The sequence below is a fragment of the Scyliorhinus torazame genome, chromosome 6, assembly GCF_047496885.1.
Source record: "Scyliorhinus torazame isolate Kashiwa2021f chromosome 6, sScyTor2.1, whole genome shotgun sequence".
Classification (NCBI taxonomy): domain Eukaryota; kingdom Metazoa; phylum Chordata; class Chondrichthyes; order Carcharhiniformes; family Scyliorhinidae; genus Scyliorhinus; species Scyliorhinus torazame.
In genome coordinates this window covers 212574249-212601861 of record NC_092712.1, presented here as the reverse complement: position 1 = coordinate 212601861, position 27613 = coordinate 212574249, and the positions used below count along the sequence as shown (strand labels likewise).

Genomic DNA, 27613 nt, shown 5'->3' with positions numbered 1-27613 from the left:
TAGACTTGGAGATAGGGGAGGAAACAAGAGGGCGTCCACCCTGGAGAATGGGCATGGGACTAATGGCGGATGAGGGGGTGTGCTTAAGGGTGAGGGGATGCATTGAAAAGTACTTGGAACTCAATGACAATGGGGAGGTTCAGGTGGGAGTGGTCTGGGAGGCGTTGAAGGCGGTGGTTAGGGGGGAGCTGATATCAATAAGGACACATAAAGGGAAGCAGTAGAGTAAGGAACGGGAGCGGTTGTTGCAAGAACTTTTGAGGGTGGACAGACAGTATGCGGAAGCACCGGAGGAGGGACTGTATAGGGAAAGGCAAAGGCTGCATGTGGAATTTGACTTGCTGACCACAGGCACTGCAGAGGCACAATGGAGGAAGGCGCAGGGTGTACAGTATGAATATGGAGAGAAGGCGAGCAGATTGCTGGCACACCAATTGAGGAAAAGGGGAGCAGCGAGGGAAATAGGGGGGGTGAGAGACGAAGATGGAGAGACGGAGCGGGGAGCGGAGAGAGTGAATGAAGTGTTCAAGACATTTTATAAAAAATTGTATGAAGCTCAACCCCCGGATGGGAGGGAGAGAATGATGGAGTTTTTGGATCGGCTGGAAATTCCCAAGGTGGAAGAGCAGGAAAGGATGGGATTGGGAGCACAGATCACGGTAGAAGAATTGGTGAAAGGAATTAGGAACATGCAGACGGGAAAGGCCCCGGGACCGGACGGATTCCCAGTTGAATTTTACAGAAAATATTTGGACTTGCTCGCCCCGCTACTGACGAGGACCTTCAACGAGGCAAAGGAAAGGGGACAACTGCCCCCGACTATGTCAGAAGCAACGATATCGCTTCTTTTAAAGAAGGAAAAGGATCCGCTACAATGCGGGTCCTACAGACCAATCTCCCTCCTCAATGTAGATGCCAAGGTCTTGGCCAAGGTAATGGCAATGAGAATAGAGGAATGTGTCCCGGGGGTGGTTCATGAGGACCAAACTGGGTTTGTGAAGGGGAGACAGCTGAACACGAACATACGGAGGTTGTTAGGGGTAATGATGATGGCCCCACCAGAGGGTGAAACGGAGATAGTAGTGGCGATGGATGCCGAGAAAGCATTTGATAGAGTGGAGTGGGATTATCTGTGGGAGGTGTTGAGGAGATTTGGGTTCGGAGAGGGGTATGTTAGATGGGTGCAGCTGTTGTATAGGGCCCCAGTGGCGAGTGTGGTCACGAATGGACGGGGATCGGCATATTTTCGGCTCCATAGAGGGACAAGGCAGGGATGTCCTCTGTCCCCATTACTGTTTGCACTGGCGATTGAGCCCCTGGCGATAGCGCTGAGAGGTTCCAAGGGATGGAGGGGAATACTTAGGGGAGGAGAAGAACACCGGGTATCTTTATATGCGGATGATCTGCTACTATATGTGGCGGATCCAGCGGAGGGGATGCCAGAAATAATGCGGATACTTGGGGAGTTTGGGGATTTTTCAGGGTATAAATTGAACATGGGGAAGAGTGAGCTGTTTGTGGTGCATCCAGGGGAGCAGAGTAGAGAAATAGAAGACCTACCGTTGAGGAAGGTAACAAGAGACTTTCGTTACCTGGGGATCCAGATAGCTAAGAATTGGGGCACATTGCACAGGCTAAATTTGACGCAGTTGGTGGAACAGATGGAGGAAGATTTCAAGAGATGGGATATGGTAGCATTGTCAATGGCAGGGAGGGTGCAGGCGGTTAAGATGGTGGTCCTCCCGAGATTCCTTTTTGTGTTTCAGTGTCTCCCGGTGGTGATCACGAAGGCTTTTTTCAAAAGGATAGAAAAGAGTATCATGGGTTTTGTTTGGGCCGGGAAGACTCCGAGAGTGAGGAAGGGATTCTTACAGCGTAGTAGGGATAGGGGGGGGCTGGCACTACCGAGCCTAAGTGAGTATTATTGGGCCGCTAATATTTCAATGGTGAGTAAGTGGATGGGAGAGGAGGAAGGAGCGGCGTGGAAGAGATTAGAGCGGGCGTCCTGTAGGGGGACCAGCCTGCAGGCTATGGTGACAGCCCCATTGCCGTTCTCACCAAGGACCTATACCACGAGTCCGGTGGTGGTAGCTACACTGAAGATTTGGGGACAGTGGAGACGACATAGGGGAAAGACCGGAGCACTAGGGGGGTCCCCGATAAGAAACAACCATAGGTTTGCCCCGGGGGGAATGGATGGGGGATATGGAATGTGGCAAAGAGCAGGTATAACGCAATTGAAAGATCTATTTGTGGATGGGAAGTTTGTGAGTCTGGGAGCGCTGACCGAGAAATATGGGTTGCCCCAAGGGAATGCATTCAGGTACATGCAATTGAGGGCTTTTGCGAGGCAACAGGTGAGGGAATTCCCGCAGCTCCCGACACAAGAGGTGCAGGACAGAGTCATCTCAAAGAAATGGGTGGGGGACGGTAAGGTGTCGGATATATATAGGGAAATGAGAGACGAAGGGGAGACTATGATGGACGAACTAAAAGGGAAATGGGAAGAAGAGCTAGGGGAGGAGATTGAGGAGGGGATGTGGGCAGATGCCCTAAACAGGGTAAACTCGTCGTCCTCGTGCGCCAGGCTAAGCCTGATTCAGTTTAAGGTATTACACAGGGCACATATGACTGGAACACGGCTCAGTAAATTTTTTGGGGTGGAGGATAGGTGTGCGAGGTGCTCGAGAAGCCCAGCGAATCATACCCATATGTTTTGGTCATGCCCGGCACTACAGGGGTTTTGGATGGGGGTGACAAAGGTGCTTTCGAAAGTAGTAGGAGTCCGGGTCGAACCAAGCTGGGGGTTGGCTATATTTGGGGTTGCACAAGAGCCGGGAGTGCAGGAGGCGAAAGAGGCTGATGTTTTGGCCTTTGCGTCCCTAGTAGCCCGGCGCAGAATATTGCTAATGTGGAAAGAAGCCAAGCCCCCGGGGGTGGAGACCTGGATAAATGATATGGCGGGGTTCATAAAGTTAGAGCGGATTAAGTTCGTCCTAAGGGGGTCGGCTCAAGGGTTTACTAGGCGGTGGCAACCGTTCGTCGAATATCTTGCGGAAAGATAGATAGGGGAGAACAAAGAAGGCAGCAGCAGCGGCCCAGGACTTGGGGGGGGGGGGGGGGGGAGGGATGGGGGGGGAGGGGGGGGGTGGCCTGAGACAAGGCAGTTGCCAATTAGGGCTAGTTTTTATTTTTTGTTATTTAATATTTATTTATTTGTTGTTGTTTTTGTTTAAATTTAAAAAGGTCATTATTATCTGTATTGTTACAATGTTGTGTAAATGATGCACAATGTACTGTGTTGGTTGACCAAAAATTTTCAATAAAATATTATTTAAAAAAAAAAAGAAAGCACAGTACAGAAAGAGATTGTCCAGCCTATTGAGTCTGTTCTGGCTCTTTTGAAGGGAAGTCCAGGTAGTCCCACACCCTGACTCCTTCCCCTGCAGTATTTTCTCCTTTAATTATTCAACCAATTTCATTTTGACAGCTGTTATTCAATCCAAATCCATCACCCTATCAGGAAGTGCATTGTAAATACTAATCCTAATCAAAGTGTTTTTTCTCATGTCAATTTTTTTAAAAAAAATCAGTTCAGAAACTGAATTGGACTCGCCATATAAATACTGTGGATGGCCCCGGGGCCGGATGGGTTCCCGGTTGAATTTCACAGGAAATACGTGGACCTGCTGGGCCCGTTGCTAGTGAGGACTTTTAATAAGGCGAGGGAGGAAGGGACCTTGCCCCCGACAATGTCCAGGGCACTGATTTCTTTGATCGTGAAGTGGGACAAGGATCCATTGCAATGTGGGTCGTATAGACCGATCTCGCTCCTCAATGTTGACGCTAAGTTGCTGGCGAAGGTGCCGCTACGAGAATCGAGGACTGTGTCCCGGGGGTGATTCATGAGGACCAGACGGGATTTGTGAAGGGTAGGCAGCTAAATACACATGTGCGGAGGCTCCTCAATGTGATTATGATGCCCTCGGTGGAGGGGGAAGGGGGGTAGTGGCAGCTATGGACGCGGAGAAGTCCTTTGATCGGGTGGAGTGGGAGTATCTTTGGGAAGTGTTGCGGAAGTTTGGGTTCGGGGAGGGGTTCATCAGTTGGGTCGGGCTGCTATATAGAGCCCCGGTGGCGAGTTTGGCTACGAACCGGCGGAGGTCGGAGTACTTTCGGCTGTACCGGGGGACGAGGCAGGGGTGCCCCTTATCCTCCTTGTTGTTTGCACTGGCAATTGAGCCACTGGCCATGGCACTGAGGGAGTCCAGGAAGTGGAGGGGATTGGTTCGGGGGGTAGGGAGAGGAACATCGGGTGTCGTTGTATGCCGATGACCTGTTGTTGTATGTTGCGGATCCAGTGGAGGGGATGGCGGAGGTCTTCCAGATACTTAGGGAGTTTGGGGACTTTTCGGGGTATAAACTTAATGTAGGGACGAGTGAGCTCTTTGTGGTGCATTCAGGGGACCAGGGAAGGGGGATAGATGAGCTACCGATGAAGAGGGCGGAAAGGATCCAAGTAGCTAGGAGTTGGGGGCCCTGCACAAGCTCAATTTGACACGGTTGGTGGAGCAGATGGAGGAGGATTTTAAAAGATGGGATATGCTGCCACTCTCACTAGCGGGTAGGATGCAGTCAGTCAAAATGACGGTCCTTCCGAGGTTTCTCTTTGTGTTCCAGTGCCTTCCCATTTTGCTCCCCAAGGCCTTTTTCAAACGGGTAAGCAGGAGCATCATGGGGTTTGTGTGGGCGAATAAGACCCCAAGGGTGAAGAGGGTGTTTCTGGAGCATAGCAGGGACAGGGGGGGAGCTGGCGCTGCCGAATCTGTGTGGCTATTATTGGGCAGCCAATGTGGCGATGATCCGGAAGTGGGTAATGGAGGGAGAGGGGGCGGCGTGGAAGAGGCTAGAGATGGCGTCCTGTGTGGGCACGAGCCTGAGGGCGCTGGTGACGGCACCGCTGCCGCTCGCGCCGACAAGGTACACCTCGAGTCCGGTGGTGGCGGCGACGCTGAAGATCTGGGGGTAGTGCAGGCGGCACAGGGGCTAGGTGGGAGCCTCGGTTTGGTCCCCGATTCGGGAGAATCATCGGTTCGTCCCGGGAAGGATGGATGGGGGGTTTCGTAGCTGGCATCAGGCAGGGATTAGAAGAATGGGGGACCTGTTCATCGATGGGACGTTTGCGAGCCTAGGGGCGCTGGAGGAGAAGTTTGGGCTACCCCCCGGGAAACGCTTTCAGGTACATGCAAGTGAGGGCGTTTGTGAGGCAGCAGGTGAGGGAATTCCCGCTGCTTCCGGCACGTGGGATTCAGGACAGGGTGATTTTGTGTGTATGGGTTGGAGAAGGCAATGTTTCGGCGATTTACTAGGAGCTGCAGGAAGAGGAGGAGGCCTCGGTGGAGGAGTTAAAGGGCAAGTGGGAGGAGGAGCTTGGGGAGGAGATAAATGAAGGTCTGTGGGCTGATGCCCTGAGTAGGGTTAATTCTTCCTCCTCTTGCGCCAGGCTCAGCCTAATACAGTTCAAAGTTACTCACAGAGCGCATGTGACGGGGGCAAGGTTGAGTAGGTTCTTTAGGGTGGAAGACAGATGTGGGAGGTGCTCGGGGAGCCCGGCAAATCACGTCCTTATGTTCTGGTCGTGCCCGACGCTGGATGGGTTTTGGAGGGGTTTTGCGAGGACTATGTCCAAGGTGGTGAACGTCCGGGTCAAGCCGAGCTGGGGAATAGCATTATTTGGGGTATCGGACGAGCTGGGAGTGCAGGAGGTGGCATTTGGGTGAAGGTGTTTTTTTCCCCTATTTGTGTTTTTTATTGTTATATGGGGTGTTATTGTATATGGGGGAAATCCAATGTATAATTTCTGCTTGTTGTGTTCTTGTTTCTTTCTTATTGTTGGGGGGGGGGGGTTTGTTGAAAATTTGTTGAAAAATTTGAACAAATATCTTTTGTAAAACAAATATTGTGGATAAAAGTGCAGGTCAGAGGCTGGGAATTCACTGGTGTGTACCTCACCATCTACATGGCATAAATCAGGGGCGTAATGAAATACTTTCCACTTGCCTGGGTAAGTGAAACTCCAACAACACTCAAGCTTCACACAATCCAGGACAAAGCAGCCCACTTGATTGGTACCCCTTCCACAAAACATTCAAATCCTCCACCATGCACAGTGCAGCCGTGTGTACCATCTACAAGATGCACCTCCCAAACTCACCAATGTTCCTAAGGCAGCACCTTCCAAACCGATGCACCTGGAAGCTCCACTCCAAGTCACGCACCTTCCTGACTTGGAAATATATTGCCATTCTGTCATTGTCGCTGGGTCAAAATCCTGGAACTCCCTCCTTAACAGCACTGTGGGTGTACCTACCTGCAGTGGTTCAAGAAGGCAGCTCACCACCACTTTCTCAAGGTGAACTAGGGATTGGCAATAAATGCTGGCATAGATAGTGGTACCCACATCCCGTAAATGAATAAGAACAAATCATCTTAAGACTGTGCCCTCAGGTTATCAATACTTCAGCCATTAGAAACACTTGCATTACTTTATTTACTCTACCTAAGATCTTCATGACATTAACATCTCTATCAAATTTCCTAATAGCCTTCGCCTCTCCAAGAGGAAGCGCCTCAGTTTCTCAATTCTGTCCACATAATAGTAATCCACTCGTGACTGGAGCCGTTTTAGTAAATCTCTTTCAAAGCCTTTTTCTAAAGCGGTTACTTCCTTCTTAAAGGAGGGAGTTCAGAATTGGACACGATACTCCAACTGGGTGGAAGGTACTGTATTATGTAGACTTTTCACGATTTACTGGCTTTGGTAATCTCTGTTTCTATTTATAAAGCCTAGGGTCTCATAAGCTTTATTAATATGTTTGTTAACCTGTTCTACTTCATTATTACTCTGCTAAACAATGCACATATATTACTGGCAATAATACTTCATTATTACTCTGCTAAACAGTGCATATATATTATTGGCAATAATACTTGATTATTATTCTGCTAAACAATGCACATATATTACTGGCAATAATACTTCATTATTACTCTGCTAAACCATGCAAAGAAATTACTGACAATACTTCATTATTACTCTGCCAAACAATGCACATATATTGCTGGCAATAATATTTCATTATTACACTGCTACACAATGAATAGAAATTACTGGTATTTAATACTTTGTTATTACTCTGCTAAACAATGTATATATATATATATTACTGGCAGTAATACTTCATTATTACTCTGCTAAACAATTCACATATATTACTGGCAATAATACTTCATTATTACTCTGTTAAACAATGCATATAAATTACAGACAATACTTCATTATTACTCTGCTAAGCAATGCATATTTATTACTGGCAATAATACTTCATTATTTCTCTACTAAACAATGCTAAAATTATTTAGAATACTTCATTATTACTCTGCTAAACAATACATATAAATTACTGACAATATTTCATTATTACTCTGCTGAACAAGGCATATATATTATTGGTGAAAATACTGGTGAAAATACACCATGCATATATATTACTGCTATATAAAAGTTATTTTGTTTGTATTCTGTGGTATAAACCTAAATTTCTTACATCCCTATCTGTGTTCGATGCATGTGTTTCAAAAGTGGGCTGCCAATCGTATCGCCTTTGTATTATGGATGAAACATTACAGAGTATGATAGCTGCTGTTATACAAACTACCCGCACTGAGAGTGCTGAATGATTTCCAACTTTAAAATAAAATGGACTTCGCACTCTGCAGTCTTAAATATATTATTATAAGGAGCGTGCCATACATTTGTTGCACAATGGTCCCGATGGTGTTCTAACTAATTGGATTCTTCGGCAGATAACGTCTGAGTTGCTCTGCTCAATAGCCCCAACCAATCAAAACATGCTGGTGCCCATCTGACTTTGGCGTTCCCAAGGCAACATCCGCAAACAATTAGAAATAGCTTCCCATACATTCCCCGCTGGCTGAACAAGTTATTTCAGGAGACCTCACTGAATATGTGATATGAAGGGAGCCAGCTGATGTTTACCTCCCCCCCCCCCCCCCCCCCTTCCTCACATCCGATTGGAGTCCGATGGCAATAAGGAAGAGACCCGAGAGGTATTTTTGGAAAGAACATTTACGTTTGGACCCTATTCCCTCTCCCGACGGACCAACCGAAATAGAATGAACGCGCTTACAAAACATTAGAAATGGACAATCTTTCCACATCCTGATCCGGGTCAAGTCGTCAATCTGCTGGGTTAAGGATCTCTCCGAGTGGACAAGAGCAATCTGCAGCCGGGCCCCCTCCTTTACACACATTGCCGATGGCATGCATTTTATACGGAGCAACAAGCAAAGGGAGGGGGGACAGAGAGTGCGAGAGACGACTTCATCTGTTAATACCTGCTTGTAATGGGAAAGCGTTGTCCAAGAAGGTGGATTCAGCCAGCACATGGCAGAAAAAGAGCTGGAGGAACAATCCGAAGGTGATGGGGAACATCCCGGCTCGGCTGCAATTCAAACTTGACGCTGGCGTCGCTGTTGCCTTTAGGGGAAGAATGGCAAACATTTCCCATTAAATCTTCTCCTTGCCGCACGCCCGGCTATATTTAAACTGAAAGTACATCAGCTGCCTTTACAACACAAGCCCCATGGCGGATATTAGACACTGACATCGCACATTACTGGTGATGAATGCAGTGGACGGTCAGGTTGAGGGGAGATGTAAACACACACACACACGGCCTGAGCGCGCCCTTTTCTCCAACCCCAAAGGCGCCTTCGAAATTATTAACAACCGGAGTTTTATTTTTGTTTCCAGCTTGCCGCGTTACTTCCCATCTTCTTAGGGCGCCTAATGAATGATTTTAATCTGTCAGTAGAAAATAAAACCCTGGCCGCCCGAGCAGGTACTGACACCGTGCCGGGGCCCGCAACTTTAGAAGGGAATGTGCAAATTTGAAACCAGAAGCGATGAAGAGTCAGAAAGAAAATTCGTCAATCGCCGGTGAACACCGCCCTCTTAAACCTAACCCCCAAAAGCATGCCACCATCCCTCAAAGCAGATCAATAAAGGCGCCTCTCCTATCAATACCAAACGGGATAAAGTCCCTATTGAACCCAACACCAATAAAGGGTAGCAACTCTATTAATTTTTCCTCTAATAAAGATACACATATTACTCACGCCAACACCGCTCCATTAAATCTAACCCCCCAAAACACAAAGTCTCATTTATCTTCTCGGATGACCAGATATTCTGTTTTTAAAGGGACTGTCCCATGTTAAGCCTTGTCGCAGATGTCCTGACCTTTTTCTTAAGTTGCAAACGGTCCCATATTTTCTGCCTCCTCATATTTATTGCATTTCATAACAGCTGATTTTGCCAAATGGCTATACTGTTTCTGAAGCAAAGCCATGGGTAAGGTTATATTGTTAGATCGTTCCAAAATGATTTAAGAATTATATTATCATGCGAATGTATACATGTGTACAGATCCACAATATCACATCACTCACTACTGCACTACCGTCCGCCCATCTATTGAACCAACGTTGTATCATTTCGTCACACACTGGAAGCCATGTGTTCAATTTTTACTCCAAAAATGTCACAAAAACAGGCATGCTCTGGTAATGACCTACAAAATCAATTGAAGTTTTTGAAAGAAGACTTTTCAGTAGCTGACAACAGTCAGCTCACTCAGTTTATATGATGCGGACATGCCGGCATTGGACTGGGGTGAGCACAGTACGAAGTCTTACAACACCAGGTTAAAGTCCAACAGGTTTGTTTCAAATCAGTAGCTTTCGGAGCACTGCTCCTTCACCTGAGGAAGGAGCAGTGCTCCGAAAGCTAGTGATTTGAAACAAACCTGTTGGACTTTAACCTGGTGTTAACCTGGCTGTAAGACTTCTTACTCAGTTTATACGTGCAGCACATTTTTCAATTGCTCAACCTACTCAGCGTCTTCACACAAAAATACACAGGAAGGGAACTTCCAGTAGTTGGAGGTCACAGGTTGGGTGGCTCCTGCTAGAGCTCTTGCTTTTTGGCCCTTTGCACCCAGTTTTTGGGGAGAATTTTCTACGATTATTTGTTGGAACGTCTAAGGCAACCAAAGGATGTCGAAAACCCAAAGGATCTGGGAAATGCGAGCGAAAGTCTGCCGGTGGGTTTGGTGGGGAGTTCAGCGGGAGGAAAGATGGTTGGAGTAGATTTACCGAGTGGGGCCGCGCCCATCATGGTGGTTAAGCTGCCAAGGTGATGGCGGGGGACTTTGAGTGGCTGTTTTCCAAGCACTTTGACAGGCATCGCAAGGAGATGATGTCCTCACTCAAGCAGTGGGTGGATGAGACTCTTATTCCGATGAAGGAGGCTCTGGCACAGAACGTCAACGGCGGTGGAGGAGCAAGGAGAGGCGCTGAGGAGGCATTGTCGCAGCACAATGACCAGTTCACCTCGATGGGTGAGGAGCTGTGGAGGGTGGTGGAGAGTAACAAAGGCTGAGAGCCAAAGTGGAGGACCTGGAGAACAGGTCACAAAGGCAGAATCTAAGGATCGTGGGACGGCCTGAGGGGTGGGAGGGCTGGAGGTCGACTTCACGGAGATGTTCGCCAAGTTGATGGGGGAGGAGGAGAACCCCTCCCTGTACCCTGTGAAGCTGAGGGGTACACCCAACTCCAAGGACCTCTACTTTGAAACGGTGGAGGAGGTGGAGGCGTTCGTGAAAGCTGAAGGGCTGGGACTAAAATGAATTTGGACTCCAGTTGTGTTAATCTTTTTTTCTCTTTTCTTTTTATCTCTTCTCTTTTTTTTCTCACTCTTCTCAAGTTATGTTTGGGAAGGCATGGTTTGGGGCTGTGTGGTGATTTGTTTTGTTTAGGTTTGAGGGATTACTGTGTGGCATTTGGAAGGGTTGGTGTGAGGGCTTGTGTTGCTTGTCTCGATATGAGGAAGGGGGCTTTAGCAGGGGCCATCTCACTGGCGAACATAAGTTGGCTAGTGAGCAAGAGTGAGGTGGGGGGAGGGGCCGTGGTCATTGGAACCTGTATGGACAGGTTTCGACAGGCCTGGGAGGTGTGAATGGTGGAGTTGATGGGGACGATACTGGGTGAGGTGTTTATGAGAGGAAGTGGCTGGGGGATTTCTGGGAAGGGGCGGGGTAAGTGATGATGACTGGGCGTGGGGCTGGGCCCCACCTGTTGGGTAGTGCCAGGAGTAGCAGCTATGACTGTTAGGAGGGACAGGGGGAGTGAGAGACCCCCGGTCCGGGTGGTGACATGGAACGTGTGAGGGCTGGGGGGATCGGTGAAGTGAGTAAGAGTCTTCTCGCACTTGAAGAGTTTGAAAGCTGTTGCAGGAGGCCCATCTGAGAGTGAAGGACGAGGTGAGGCTTCGAAGGGCTTGGTGAGTCAGGTATTCCACTCGAGCTTTGATAGTAGGGCCTGGGAGGGTACAGATACTGGTGGGTAAGAGGGTGAGTTTCCAGATGGAGAAGGTGGTGGCCGACCAGGGGGGGTAGGTACGTAACTGTAGCGGGTGCTTTGGAGGGGAGGTTAGTGGTGCTGGCGGTGTTTATGAAGGAGATGGGAGGGGTGGACCCGTGGAGGTTTTTGCACCCATGGGATAGGGAGTACTCGTTCTTTTCGACAGTACACAATGTGTATTCAAGCATTGACTTTTTTGCCACGAGGAAGATTAGATTTAGATTTATTGTCACATGTACTGAGGTACAGTGGAAAGTATTGTAATGCGTGCAGTCCAGGCAGATCGGCCATTCATGAAAAACATAGGACATATGATAAATACTGTGTAAATACATAGACCGGTGAAGCGTACGGAATATAGTGCTACAACTGTAGAGACGATGAACAGAGAGATCAGTTCAGTCTATAAGAGGGCCATTCAGGAGTCTGGTAACAGCAGGGAAGAAGCTGTTTTTGAATCTGTTAGTGCGTGTTCTCAGACTTTTATATCTTCTGCCCGATGGAAGAAGTTGGAAGAGAGAATAACCCGGGTGGAAGGAGTCGTTGATTATGCTGCCCACTTTCCCTAGGCAGCGGGAGGTGTAGACAGAGTCAATGGATGGGAGGCGAGTTTGCGTGATAGACTGGGCTGTGTTCACGACTGTAGTTTCTTACAATCTTGGGCCGAGCATTTGCCATACCAGGCTGTGATGCAGCCAGGTAGGATGCTTTCTATGGTGCATCTATAATAATTGGTAAGAGTCAATGTGGACATTCTGAATTTCCTTAATTTCCTGAGGAAAAGTCCTGTTGGCCAGGGCGAGGAAGGCAGAATAACCTCTGATTGTTATCTCGGATCATGCTCCACATTGGATGGATGTGGTCTTGGAGAAACGGCTGGCAGGGAGGCCTGCATGGAGGTTGGTTGTGGGGGTGTTAGCGGACCCAAATTTTTAATCAAAGTGGGGAAGGTGCTTGTGTGGGGTTTAATAGGAACAGGGAGGTTTCGTCGTCAGTAATGTGGAAAGCGTTGAAAGCAGTAGTGAGGGGCGAGGTCATCTCATTTAAGGCTGAGGGGGACAGAGAGGCAAGAGAGGAGTGGCAATGGTTGGTAGAGGAAATTATGAAGGTGGATGGAAAGTATGCGGAGGATCCGACTCCAGGTCTTCTGGTGAGGAGGAAGGAATTACAAGTGAGGTTGACCTTCTGTCCATGGGAAAGGCGGTTCGGCAATTGAGGGGGGCTGTGTACAAGTATGGGGAGAAGGCCAGCCGCTTGTTGGTGGGCCAGCTCAGGTGGCAGCGAGCGAGATTGTTCGGGTCTGGGATGAGACAGGGGAGCTGGTGGTGGCACAGGAGCAAGTGAACAAGGCAGTTGAGGATCTTTATAAGAATTTGTATAAGTCAGAGTTTCCGGAGGATGAGTCAGACTTCCGGGGCCGAATTGTTTCCCAGTGGAGTTCTGTAAAAAGTTTCTGGATAAGCTGACCCTGCTGTTGGTGGGGATGTTTGAGGATGTGGTGGCTAAGGGGGCACTGCCAGTGACAGTGGGACAGGCATCCATTTCATTGCTGCTTAAAAAGGACAAGGACCCAGTGGAGCGTGGAGTGCATAGGCCAACATCTCTGTTGAATGTGGTTTGGGCGAAGGTGCTTGGGTTTAGGTTGGAGGAATGCCTCCCAAAGGTGATGGGGGAGGACCAGACGGGTTTCGTAAAAAGCAGGCAGTTGTCATCAAATGTGTGACGTCTGTTGTTTGCTTTCTCCGGAAGAAGGGAGGTGGTTGTGGCACTGGATACAGAGAAAGTATTTGTTTGTGTGGAGTGGAGCTATTTGTTTGCGGTGTTGGAATGGTTTGGGATTGGGCCTAAGTTTGTGGCGCGGGTGAAATTGTTGTATAAAGATCCAATAGCGTGTATACGCACAAATGAGATGAATTCAGGGTACTTTCTGATGCTTAGGGCAGTGTTCTTCAAACTTTTTTTTCGGGGACCCATTTTTACCAATCGGCCAACCTTCGGGACCCAACCCGGCCGACTTTCGGGACCCAACCCGCCCGACCTTCGCGACCCACGCCGGCCGACCTGAGAGACCCACCATTTTCTCTTACCTTGTTTGCTGCTGATAAAAATTGAGGAAATGGTTTTGGGTCCCTTTGGCCCTCGTACACGCTCCTCCAATGGAACCTGTTGGCTGAAGGTGAAGTATGGAGTCTCCATCTGTCCAAAGTTCTGCATTTTCTTCCATAAAATTTTATTAAATAAAACCCCCCCCGAAGTTGTAAAAAAAAAAGAATAAAATAAATGAATAAACGCCCCCCCCCGAACTTGGTAAAAAAAAAATGAATAAAATAAATGAAAAAAATAAAAATTAAATGAATAAAATAAATGAATAAACCCCCCCCCCCCGAACTTGTAAAACAAAAAACTGCGACCGTTAAAAAAAATAGTGGCCGCACTGCGCATGCGATCATCGGCGCGCATGCGCATAGCGGCCAAATTTATTTTTTACATGTTCGCGGCCATTTTAAAGGCCGCTTGCAGCCGACGTTATTAAAAGCCGGCTGCTACGCGGGGATTTGCGCGATCGGGAGCGCCGCGAAGTTCGGCTCCGCGACCCTCCCGACACCCGCCCGCGGGCCGCGCCCCCGAGTTTGAAGAACGCTTAGGGGAACGAGGCAGGGGTGCCCCATGTCTCCCCCTTCCGTTTGCGCTGGCAATAGAGCCCTGGGCCACAGCACTTAGGTGCTCAGATAAATGGAGGGGGATAGTGAGGATGGGGGAACATAGGGGGCTGGATTCTCCACCCCGCCACATTTCTGTTTTACCCCGCCAGCGGGATGCTCTGTTACGCCAGCTGGTCAATGGGGTTTCCCATTGTGGGGCAGCCCCACCCTGTCGGGAAACTCCCGGGCTGCCGATAAAACGGAGCATCCTGCCAGCGGAGAATCCAGCTGAGGGTGTCCCTGAATGCTCATGATTTTTTGCTGTATATCTCCAACCCTGCCTCTTCAGTGGGGAATATAATGGGACTGCTCAGAAGATTTGGGTCTTTTTCAGGCTCCAAGTTAAATTTGGGATAAAGTTTTGTGGTGTCCTCTCCAGGGTCAGCAGTTAGGGCAGAGGGATTGCCATTTCGGGTAGTAACAACCCACTTTAGGTATCTGGGAGTGCAGGGTCTCAGGACTGGGCTCGGCTCCGTAAATTGAACTTCACGAGTCTGATGGGCAGACTCAAGGCAGATTTACTGAGGTGGGATTTCCTTCCCCTATCATTGGCAGGCCTGGGTGCAGGCAGTTAAGACTAATATTTTGCTGCAGATTTTTATTTGTAGTTCAGTGCCTACCAGTCTTTTGACCCAAATAGTTTTTTTATGGGGTGGATAGGTTGGATTTGTCATTTGTATGGGCAGGTAAGGTGGCAAAGATTAGGAGGACGGTATTCAGAGAGAGTGACAGTCAGCGAGGATCTGGCCTTCCGAACCTGTTGCACTATTATTGGGCGGCGAACATTGAGAAGGTGCAGGATTGGAGTAGGGAGCCGGAGGCTAAATGGGTGAAGATGCAGGCAGGCTCTTGTAAGGAGTCAGAGCTGCGGGCGCTGGCAATGGCGCCAGTCCCATTTGCTCCAGGGAAGTACCCGGGGGGTCCAATGGTGGTGGCCACACTGAAAATATGGAGGCAATTTCGGAGCACTTTAGGCTGGGGGCGGGGTCGAAGTTGATGCCAATCAGAAGGAACCATGAGTTTGAGCCAGCGACTATGGATGCTAGGTTTCCGGGATGGGAAGAGTAAGGGGTGGTGGAAATGATGAACCTATTTTTGGAAGAGCGGATTGTGAGTTTAGAGGAGTCGGGGAGAAGTTTGGGATCCCGCGGGGGAGGTTTTCAGGTAGATGCAGGTGTGAGATTTTGCGAGAAAGGTTTTTCTGACTTTTCCGGTGGCAGCACCCTCCTCATTGTTGGAGGGGGTGCTGTCGGTGAAGGGACTGGAGGGGGAGGGGGTGTCATCTCGGCGATCTACAAAAACATTTTAGAGAACATAGAACATAGAAAATACAGCACAGAACAGGCCCTTCGGCCCACGATGTTGTGCCGAACCTTTGTCCTAGATTAATCATAGATTATCATTGAATTTACAGTGCAGAAGGAGGCCATTCGGCCCTTTGAGTCTGCACCAGCTCTTGGAAAGAGCACCCTACCCAAACTCAACACCTCCACCCAACACCAAGGGCAATTTGGACATTAAGGGCAATTTATCATTGGCCAATTCACCTAACCCGCGCATCTTTGGACTGTGGGAGGAAACCGGAGCACCCGGAGGAAACCCACGCAGACACGGGGAGGATGTGCAGACTCCGCACAGACAATGACCCAAGCCGGAATCGAACCTGGGACCATGGATCTGTGAAGCAATTGTGCTATCCACAATGCTACCGTGCTGCCCTTAAGAACAAATAAATCTACACTATATCATTTTCCCGTAATCCATGTACCTATCCAACAGCTGCTTGAAGGTCCCTAATGTTTCCGACTCAACTACTTCCACAGGCAGTGCATTCCATGCCCCCACTACTCTCTGGGTAAAGAACCTACCTCTGATATCCCTCCTATATCTTCCACCTTTCACCTTAAATTTATGTCCCCTTGTAATGGTGTGTTCCACCTGGGGAAAAAGTCTCTGACTGTCTATCTATTCCCCTGATCATCTTATAAACCTCTATCAAGTCGCCCCTCATCCTTCTCCGCTCTAATGAGAAAAGGCCTAGCACCCTCAACCTTTCCTCGTAAGACCTACTCTCCATTCCAGGCAACATCCTGGTAAATCTTCTTTGCATATGGCGTATGGAGGGGTTGTGACGTGAGGGGCTGCGGAGGCTGAATGCCTCAACTTCGTGCACGAGGTGTGGGTTGATAAAGGTAGTGCAAAGAGTGCATCTGACAAAGTCAAGGATGAGCCAGTTGTATGAGGGGCTGAAGGATATTTGTGAGCGGTATGGGAGGGGCCCCGCCAATCACGTACATATGTTCTGGTCCTGCCCAAAGTTGGAGAAATTTTGGAGGAAGTTCTTCAGCGCCATGTCAGTGATGTTGCACGTGGATTCAGAGCCCAGTCCCTGGGGGCCAGATTCGGGGTATCGGACATGTTGGAGCTACGGTCGGGAGTGGGGCAGATGTTTTAGCTTTCGCCTCATTGATCGCTCGCAGGTGGGTCCTGTCCGGGTGGAGGTCAGCTTCTCCACCCTGCGCCTTGGTATGGCTGGGGGATTTAATGGAGTTCTTGCATTTGGAAAAGGTGAAATTTGCTCTGAAGGGCAAGTGAGGGGTTCCAGAAGAGATGGATTTGTTTATACTACATTTCAAGGAATGGTTCCCATCATCTGGGGTGTGGGGGTGGGGGTTGCATGGGGTGGGGTTATTGGTTAGCGTGTCGGGGAGGCAGATTTGGGGTTCGGTGTTGGTTTTACTTTGTAATGTGTGTTTCAAATGTTAAAAATTTTGAATGAAAATACTTTTTAAAAATACACAGGGAGACTGAACAAAGTATTTTCTTTATTTATTCATGGGATGTGGGCTTTGCTGGCAAGGCCAGCATTTATTCTCCATCCCATATTTTCCTTGAGAAGATCTGCCTTCGTGAACCTCTACAGCCCATGTGATGGTGGTACATCCACAGTGATGTCAGGAAGGGTGTACCAGGATTTTGACCCAGCGGCAGTGAAGGAACAGCAATATATTTCCAAGTCAGGATGGTATCTTCAATAGTTACCATATCACTGATTTGAGACTCACTGGTCTGTAATTCCTAATTTATCTCTACCACCCTTCTTGAAAAATGGAACTACATTAGCTGTCCTCGAATCCTCTGGCACCTCCCATGTGGCCAGAGAGGAATTTAAAATTCCGATCCGAGCCATGTAATTTCCTCCTTTGCCTCCCACAGCAGCCTGGGATACAACTCCTCCAGGCCATGGGATTTGTCCACTTTTAAACCAGGCTAAACTTCCAATTCTTCCTCACTCCCTATGTAAAACTGTTCAGGAACCTCACAGACCCTCTCCCCGAATTATGTACCTACATCCTTCTTCTCCCAAGTGAAGGCAGAAGTAAAGTACTCGTTTAACACCCTATCAATGTCCTCCGGCTGCACGCACAGATTACCCCCTTAGTCCCTAATGGATGCCTTACTCTTTTCAAGATTATTCTCTTACCCTTAATATGCTTATGGAATATCTTGAGATTCTCCCTAATTTTACTCACCAGTGCTTTGTCATGTCCCCTCTTTGCTCTCCTAATTGCTTTCTTATGTTTTCCCCAACACTTTCTATACTCCACCAAGGCCTTCACTGATATTCTCCCTTTACGCCTGCTAAAAACCTATTTTCTTTCTTATCCAGTTCTGAACATTCCCAGATATCCAGGGTTCTCTGGGTTTGTTGCTCCTACATTCCACCCTAAAGGTCACATGTTGGACACATTTTTGAATCCCCTCCTCTAGTGTAGATTTTCCCACAATAAGCTGTTCCCAGTCTATTTTGGCCAGATCATAGAGTCATACAGAGCAGAAAAGGCCCTTCGGTCCATCAAATCTGCACCGGCAATAACTACCCCTTATCTCAGGCTAATCTGAATTACCAGCATTTGTCCCATATCATTGAATTGATGTTGTTTCAGGTGCTCATCCAAGTGCTTTTTAAAGGTTGTGAGGTTTCCAGCCTTCACTCCCTTCCCAGACAGTGCATTCCACATTCTCACCACCCTCTGATTGAATGAAGTTTTCTCAAATCCCCTCGGAATCTCCTGCCCCTCAACCTAAAATTATGTCCCTTTGTGATTGACCCCTCAACCAAGGGTAACAGCTGCTTCCTATTTACCTTGCCCACACCCCTTATAATCATATACACCTCAATTATATCCCCCCTCAGCCTTCTCTGCTCTAAGGAAAACAATCTAAGCCTATCTAATCTCTCCTTACAGCCGTAAGGGGCTGGTTTAGCACAGTGGGCTAAATAGCTGGCATTTAAAGCAGACCAAGGCAGGCCAGCAGCGCAGGTTCAATTCCCGTACCAGCCTCCCCGAGCAGGTGCCGGAATGTGGAGACTAGGGGCTTTTCACAGTAACTTCATTTGAAGCCTACTTGTGACAAGCGATTTTCATTTCATTTAATTTCATTCAGCTGCTCCATCCCAGGTAACATCGTGGTGAATCTCCTCAGTAACCCCTCCAGTGCAATCACCTCCTTCCTATAATGAGGTGACCAGAACTCCACACAGTACTCCAGCTGTGGCCTAGCCAATGTTTTGTACAGCTTGCTCTTATATTCTATGCCACCGCTGATAAAGGCAGGTTTCCATATGCCTTCTTAACTACCCTATTCACCTGCTCTGCCATATTCAGGGATCAGTGAACAAGTACCCCAAGATTCATCTGTTCCTCTGAGCTTCCTAATGTCCTACCATTCATTACACACTCCCTTGTCCTGTTTCTTCCAAAGTGCATTGCCTCGCACTTATCAGCGTTAAATACCATCTACTACTCTCTATCCATCTGACCAACTCATCTATATCTTCCTGTAACCTGCAACTCTCTTTGTCACTGTTAACCACCCTACCAATCTTGGTGTCAACTGCAAACTTACTTATCATTGCCCCACATTCTCGTCTATATTGTTTATATATATAACAAACAATAAGGGGTCCAGCACTGATCCCTGTGATCCATCGCTGGACACCAGCCTCCAGTTACTCAAACAGCCTTCTACCACCACCCTTTGTGTCCTGTCACTAAGCTCATTTTGGATCCATCTCGACAAGTTTCCTTGAATTCCATGTGCTTACACCTTCTCAATCAGACTCCCATGTGGGACCGTGTCTAAGGCTTTGCTAAAATCCATATAAACTACATCAACAGCACTATCCTCATCCAGACACCTGATCGCCTCCTCGATAAATTCAATCAAATTTGTTTATCAAAAAGTTCTATCACATTTATTAGGCATGACCTCCTTTTGACAAAGCTATGCTAACTATCCCTAATCAACCAATGCCTTTCCGAGTGTAAATTAGTTCTCTCCTTCAGAATTTTCTTCAATAGTTTTCCTACTACTGGGGCGGCACAGTGGTTAGCACTGCTGCCTCACAGTGCCTGGGACCTGGGTTCAATTCCAGCCTTGGGTGACTGTCTGTGTGGAGTTTGCACATTTTCCCTGTATTTGCATGGGTTTCCTCTGGGTGCTCTGGTTTCCTCCCACAGTCCAAAGATGTGCAGGTTAGGTGGATTGGCCATTCTAAATTTCCCCTCAGTGTCCAAAAAATGTGTAGGTTAGTTTAAGGGGTTAATAGGTTAGGGCGGGGGAGTGAGCTTGGATAAAGTATGCTTTCAGAAGGTCAGTGCAGACTTGATGGGCCAAATGGCCTCCATCTGCACTGCAAGGATTCTATGATTCTATGATACTACTGACGGGATGCTCACCATTCTGTAATTCCCTGGTTTATCTCTACCACCCTCTTGAAAGGTGGAACACCATTAGCTGTTCTCCAGTCCTCTGGCACTTCCCTGTGAAGAGGAATTAAAAATTTGGGTCAGAGCCCCTGAGATTTCCTGCCTCACCTCTCACAGCAGCCTGAGATGCAATTCATCTGGGCTTGGGCGTTTCTCTATTTTTAAGCCTGTCAAAGTCTCCAATACCTCCTCACTCCCTATGTCAAACTGCACAAGGTCCTCACAGTCCCATTTCCTGAATTCTGTACCTATGTCCTTCTTCTGAATGAAGACAAATAAGAAGTACTCATTTAACACCCATGCAAAGTCCTGCAGCTTCACACACAGATTGCCCCCTTGGTCTGTAATGGGCCTTACTCTTTCCCTCGTTAACCTTTTCCCCTTAATGTATTTATAGAATGTCTTAGAGTTCTCCCTAATCTTATTCGCAGGTCCTCTTTCATGCCCCCTTTCTGCTCTTCTAATTGCTTTCTTAAGCTCCTTGCTAAAAGCCTTTCTCTTCCTCCTCATCCAGTTCTGGATTGTCCTAGACATCCAGGGTTCCCTGAACTTATTGTTCCTAATTTTCCCCTATAGGGAACATGTTGAATCTGTACTCTCCCCATTTCCTTTCTGAATACCCTCCACCGCAAAAAGACTTCCCAATCAACTTTGTCCAGATCCTGCCTTATTGTAGTAAAATCTGCCTTGCCCCAATCCAAAGTCATCTTTTGCAGGTCATCTTTTACCTTGTCCATAAGAAACTTAAACCATACTATGTTGTGGTTGCTATCACTAAAATGCTCCCCCATTGCCACATTGAACACTTGTCTGGCTTCGTTCTCCAGAACCAGATCGAGCACTGCTCCATTTCCTGTTGGGCACTCTACATATTGATACAAAAACTCCCCTGAATACATTTCAAGAAATTCGCCTCCCTCTAAACCCAATCCCAATTTATGTTGGGGGAGTTGAAACTTCCTGGTATAATTACCCGATTACTATTCTTACACATTGTGGTATTATAGGTATTACGGTACCTGATAGGCTAAAGCACCATTGGTGGAAACTGTATGCTTTCTATTGGTTGGAATGTATGATAGCTCCGCCCTGCTAGGTGGGGTATAAGAACCCGTGCCGCCCCAGCAGCCTTCATTCTGTACCTGAGCTGCTGGGGGAAACATCTAGCTTATTAAAGCCTTCAGTTGGACTACAACCTCTCTTTAGTGGTAATTGATCGTGCATCAATTTAATAAGCTAGTTTTTTAAGAAGAAAGGATGGAGCTCCGAATCAAGCCGGAGTGTCTGCAACTTAGCCCCTACGCGGCAAACTCAGCTGCAATCTTTAAGCACTGGCTGGCATGCTTTAAAGGGTATCTCGAGAAGGCCGAAAATGCACCCACGGGAGAGCAGAAACTGCACGTCCTGCACTCAAGCGTGAGCCCGGAGATTTACACCCTCATCGAGGAATCGGAAGACTTCGATGCAGCAATAGAGCTGCTAAAAGGACACTATATTTGCCCGGTAAACCAGGTCTACGTCCGGCACCTGCTTGCAACAAGGCGACAAACCCCTGGGGAATCGCTGGAGGAATTCGACCATGCACTCCTGGTGTTGGGAAGAAGCTGCAGCTGCCCGCAAGTTTCGGCAAGCGAACACACGGAACTCTTAGTTTGGGACGCTTTCGTGGCAGGTATGCTCTCTTCACAAATCCGCCAGCGTCTGTTAGAAAAGGACACCCTGGGTCTCAGGGAGGCACGGGCCCTTACAGGCTCCCTGGACGTGGCCTCCAGGAATGCACGCGCTTACGTTCCCGACTGCGCGGCAGCCCCCTGGACAGCGTGGAACCCCTCCGCGGCCGACCCCGAGACTTCCCCCATTCCCCCACAGGCCTGCACTGCAAGGCAGCCTAGCAACTCTGGAGGGCCCCGCTGCTACTTTTGCGAGCAGGCCAAGCACCCCCGCCAGCGCTGCCCGGCCCGCGCATCCACCTACAAGGGATGCGGCAAAAAGGGCCATTTCGTGGGGGTATGTCAGGCCAGTGCGGTTGCTGCGGTCTCCGGCGGCGAATGCGGTCCGCGACCACAAACTTCTCCACGGGCACCATGCGGCCAGCGGTCGCCGCCATCTTCATATTCCAGGGCCACGTGCGGATCCCGGGCGCCGCCATTTTGTTCCGCGGACGGGATGGGATGGGATGGAGGGATGGGCACTGCCATTTTGTGCACCCCCAGCCATGTGCGACCAATGGGAGCCGCCATCTTGGATGAACCCCCAGGACCCCAGCTCGGCTGACCACGCACTGCCCGAAGAGAACTCTCAACTGCTGCGATTAGCCTCGGTGACTCTGGATCAGTCTCGGCCTCGAACACTCTCAACTGCTACGACGACCGTATTCATCAACGGGCACGAGACGTCCTGCCTAATCGACTCTGGGAGCACGGAGAGCTTCGTACACCCTGGCACGGTAAGGCGCTGTTCTCTCCTCATCCACCACATTAATCAAAACATCTCCCTGGCTTCCAGTTCACACTCAGTGGAGATAAAGGGGTTTTGTGTAGCAAACCTCACAGTCCAGGGAAGGTAGTTCAAAAATTTCCGTCTCTACGTCCTTCCCCACCTTTGCGCGGCTACACTCCTGGGTTTAGACTTCCAGTGTAATCTTCAAAGTCTGACCTTCAAATTCGGCGGCCCTATACCCTCCCTTACTGTCTGCGGCCTCGCGACCCTTAAGGTCGACCCGCCTTCCCTGTTTGCGAACCTCACCTCGGATTGCAAACTCGTCGCCACCAGGAGCAGACGCTACAGTGCCCAGGACCGGATCTTTATTAGGTCAGAGGTCCAAAGGCTACTGAGGGAAGGGGTCATTGAAGCCAGTAACAGCCCCTGGAGAGCTCAAGTAGTGGTGGTAAAGACCGGGGAGAAACATAGGATGGTCATCGACTACAGTCAGACCATCAACAGGTTTACGCAGCTGGACGCGTACCCTCTCCCCCGCATACACGACCTGGTAAACAGGATCGCGCATTATAAGGTCTTCTCCAAGGTGGATCTTAAGTCCGCCTACCACCAGCTCCCCATCCGCACTAGTGACCGCAAGTACACTGCCTTCGAGGCAGATGGGCGGCTCAACCACTTCTTATGGGTTCCCTTCGGTGTCACCAACGGGGTCTCGGTCTTCAGGCGCGAGATGGACCAAATGGTTGACCTGGTACGGTTTACGGGCAACATTCCCATATCTCGATAATGTCACCATCTGCGGCCATGACCAGCAGGACCACGACACCAACCACCGAAAATTTCTCCAGACCGCAAAAATCCTTAACCTTACATACAACAAGGATAAATGCGTGTTTAGCACCGACCGCCTAGCCATCCTCGGCTACGTAGTGCGAAATGGAGTTATAGGCCCCGACCCTGAACGCATGCGCCCCCTTATGGAGTTCCCCCTCCCTCACTGCTCCAAAGCCCTGAAACTTTGCCTAGGGTTTTTTAGCTACTACGCCCAGTGGGTCCCCAACTACGCAGATAAGGCCCATTCCCTGATCCAATCCACAGCTTTTTCCCTGTCGATATAGGCCCGCCAGGCCTTCAGCCGCATCAAAGCAGACATTGCAAAGGCCACGATGCATGCCATCGATGAGTCCCTCCCCTTCCAGGTCAAGGGCGACGCGTCTGACGTAGCTCTGGCCGCCACCCTCAACCAAGCGGACAGACCCGTGGCCGTCTTCTCTCGTACTCTCCATGCTTCCGAAATCTGCCACTCCTCAGTCAAAAAGGAGGCCCAGGCCATAGTAGAAGCTGTGTGACATTGGAGGCATTACCTGGTCGGCAGGAGATTCACTCTCCTCACGGACCAACGGTCGGTTGCTTCCATGTTTGATAATGCACAGCGGGGCAAGATAAAAAACGACAAGATCTTGCGGTGGAGGATAGAACTCTCCACCTACAACTACGAGATCTTGTATCATCCCGGGAAGCTAAACAAGCCTCCTGACACCCTGTCCCGCGGCACAAGTGGACCACCTCCGAGCCCTCCATGAGGACCTCTGCCACCTGGGGGTCACTCGCTTTTTCCATTTTGTCAAGACCCGCAACCTGCCCTACTCCATTGAGGAGGTCAGGACAGCCACCAGGGACTGCCAAATCTGCACGGAGTACAAACCGCACTTCTACCGACCAGAGAAAGCGCACCTGATAAAGGCTTCCCGTCCCTTTGAACGCTTCAGCATTGACGTCAAAGGCCCCCTCCCCTTCACCAACCGCAACACGTACTTCCTGAACGTGATTGCCGAGTACTCCCGGTTCCCATTCGCCATCCCCTGCCCCGACATGACCGCAACCACCATCATCAAGGCCCTCCATAGCATCTTTGCACTGTTCGGGTTCCCCGCTTACATACACAGTGATAGGGGGTCCTCCTTTATGAGCGACAAACTGCGTCAATTCCTGCTCAGCAAGGGCATCGCCTCGAGCAGGACGACCAGTTACAACCCCCGGGGTAACGGACAGGTAGAGAGGGAGAACGGAACGGTCTGGAAGACCGTCCTACTGGCCCTATGATCCAGGAACCTCCCAGTCTCCCGCTGGCAAGAAGTCCTCCCAGATGCCCTCCACTCCATCCGGTCACTGCTTTGTACGACCACCAATCAGACACCTCATGAACGTCTCCTAGTCTTCCCTAGGAAGTCCTCCTCTGGGACCTCGCTCCCGACCTGGCTGATAGCACACAGACCCATCCTGCTCCGAAAACACGTGCGGGCGCACAAGTCGGACCCGTTGGTCGAGAGGGTCCATCTGCTCCATGCTAACCCCCCGTACGCCTACGTGGCGTACCTCGACGGCCGACAAGATACGGTTTCCCTATAGGACCTGGTGCCGCCGGAACCCCACGCACATCCCAGCCACCAGTCCCACCCTCCCCTCCACCGCAGCACCTTACAGGAGGATCAGTCCTTCCGCCGGCCCCATCTAGGCCCCCCCACCCTCCGATGCCTCCACAGGCGCTCCCTTCCCAGGTCAACCGTTTTCCCCACCAACGCCGCCTAGGGGTGCTGAAGCTGCCATGGAGATCGAAGCCACGCTCCCGGAGTCACAGACGCCCGAGCCTCCACCGGAGTCACCACCGAAGCTCCGATGATCACAGTGGACGACCAGGGCCCCCAATCGACTGATTGCTTCATTTTAATTGTAAACTGTAAATATAAACCATCAAATGTACATAGCTGTCAGAATTGTAAATAGTTACTAAACACTGTACGGAGATATTACGGTACCTCCATAACTCATTATACCACGTTGCCATGTTTTGTAGTTTCAGGCCACTACCCCCGCCGGACTCTTTTTTAACAGGGGGTGAATGTGGTATTATAGGTATTACAGTACCTGATAGGGTAAAGCACCATTGGTGGAAACAGTATGCTTTCTATTGGTTAGAATGTATGATAGCTCCGCCCTGCTAGGCAGGGTATAAGAACACGTGCCGCCCCGGCAGCCTTCATTCTGTACCTGAGCTGCTGGGGGAAACATCTAGCTTATTAAAGCCTTCAGTTGGACTACAACCTTGCTTTAGTGGTCATTGATCGTGCATCACACATCTCTGAAAATCTGCTCCTCTATTTCCCATGGACTCTTTGGGGGCCTATCATACACACCTAGTAATGTGATTTCCCCCTTTCTATTCCTAAATTCTACCCATTAAGCCTCCTTTGAAGACCCTTCCAAGATATCACCTCTCCTCATTGCAGTAATTGATTCCTTAATTAATAGTGCAACACCACCTCCCTTTTCACACCCTCCTCTGTCTCGCCTAAATACCCTATACCCCTGAATGTTACATTGCCAGTCCTGCCCTTCCCATAACCACGTCTCTCTGATGGGTACAATGTCACAATTTCATGTGTCAATCCGCGCCCTTAACTCATCAGTATTACACTTTTAGCATTAAAGTAAAGACCATCCAGCCTTGTCTTACTTTCTTGACATTCAATGTAGCTGAACTCCCTCTGATTTACTTCCTTTACTGTAGCACGATGTGTCTCTATTTTGCTAATGCTCATCTCCTCCCCCTGTCAAACTAGTTCAAACTCATTCCAACAGTACTAGCAAACTTACCTGCAAGGATGTTGGTCCCAATGTGGTTCAGGTTTGGAAGCTGATAAGGGCTCCAATATCTTAGAGGAGTGTAGTCAAAGCCAAGCTGCTGGCACCACAAGTGGCCTGACTGTACAGAGAGGGAGGAATAAGAAAGAGAGAGTAGTAGTAATAGGATTTCATTAGTCAGGGGAGCAGACAGGCGTTTCTGCGGCCAAAGACATGACTCCAGGATGGTGTTGCCTCCCTGGTGCCAGGGTCAGGGATGTCACTGAACGGCTGCAGGGCATCCTAAAGGGGGAGGGTGAAAAGTCAGAGGTCATGATACATGTTGGTACCAACAATATGAGAAGAATGCTGATTTGTGAGTCCCAGGGGACTTCTGCACTACCTGCCTGTTCTTCTTGGAATGTCTGGTGGTCACCCACTTCCTTTTTTCCTCTTGCCCCTTGAGCTGTGGTGTGACCATCTCTCTAAATGTGCTAACCACATAACACTCAGCCTCGGGGATGTGTCACAGTGTCTGCAGCCACTGCTCAAGCTCTGAATCCTGGAATTCCAGTTTCTGCAGCTGGCAGCACATCCCATACATGTGGTCATCTAGGCACTGGTGGTCATCTAGGCACTGGTGGTCATCTAGGCACTGGTAGGGCCCAAGACTCCCCACATAGAATCATAGAATTTACAGTGCAGAAGGAGGCCTTCGGCTCATTTAGTCTGAACTGGCCCTTGGAAAGAGCACCCCACCTAAGCCCATATCTCCACCTTATCCTCGTAACCCAGTAACCCCACCTAACCTTTTTGGACACTAAGGCAATTTATAGCCAATCCACCTAACCTGTACATCTTCAGACTATGGGAGGAAACCGGAGCACCCGGAGGAAACCCACACAGACACGGGGAGAGAGTGCAAGCTCCACACAGACAGTGACCCAAGCTGGGAATCGAACCTTGGACTCTAGAGCTTTGGAGCAACTGTGCTAACCACTGTGCTATCGTGCCCCCCAGGCCACACATTCCACTCAGCTGACATGTCTTAAAAGTACAAATTTACGCTTTAGACTGGAACAAACCTGGAAGTCATATTTTTCCCAACAAATAATACTTTTTTTAGCTTCAACAATTTGGACACTGTTCCTAATATCAGTTACTCATCATCCAATTAACTTACCACTTTCCTGTGATGTCACTCTTGGATTTTGTTTCAACCTCAGTGTGCTGTCTGAACAGTGTTCACAGGCCCAAAGCCATCAACCTCAGTGTGCTGTCTGAACAGTATTCACAGGCCCAAAGCCATCAACCTCAGTGTGCTGTCTGAACAGTGTTCACAGGCCCAAAGCCATCAACCTCAGTGCGCTGTCTGAACAGTATTCACAGGCCCAAAGCCATCAACCTCAGTGTGCTGTCTGAACAGTGTTCACAGGCCCAAAGCCATCAACCTCAGTGTGCTGTCTGAACAGTGTTCACAGGCCCAAAGCCATCAACCTCAGTGTGCTGTCTGAACAGTGTTCACAGGCCCAAAGCCATCCGCTGTCTGAACAGTGTTCACAGGCCCAAAGC

At 49.2% G+C, this 27613-nt stretch overlaps 1 protein-coding gene across 3 annotated transcripts in view; it reads right to left on the bottom strand.

The window, feature by feature from the left end:
- colq (collagen-like tail subunit (single strand of homotrimer) of asymmetric acetylcholinesterase) overlaps nt 1-27613 on the bottom strand; it is a 212717-nt gene that overhangs the window by 158006 nt on the left and 27098 nt on the right. The window contains exons 2-5 of one of the 3 annotated variants that reach the window (XM_072509367.1): nt 26075-26183; nt 19952-20035; nt 13593-13675; nt 8419-8560 (exon numbers count right to left, since the gene is read on the bottom strand). In XM_072509367.1, the coding sequence (XP_072365468.1) occupies nt 8419-8515 (97 nt within the window). In that variant the 5' untranslated portion in view covers nt 8516-8560; nt 13593-13675; nt 19952-20035; nt 26075-26183. Of the gene's footprint in view, nt 1-8418; nt 8763-13592; nt 13676-19951; nt 20036-26074; nt 26184-27613 lie in introns of those variants that run through there. The other 2 variants (XM_072509368.1, XM_072509366.1) reach the window with 2 other exon arrangements.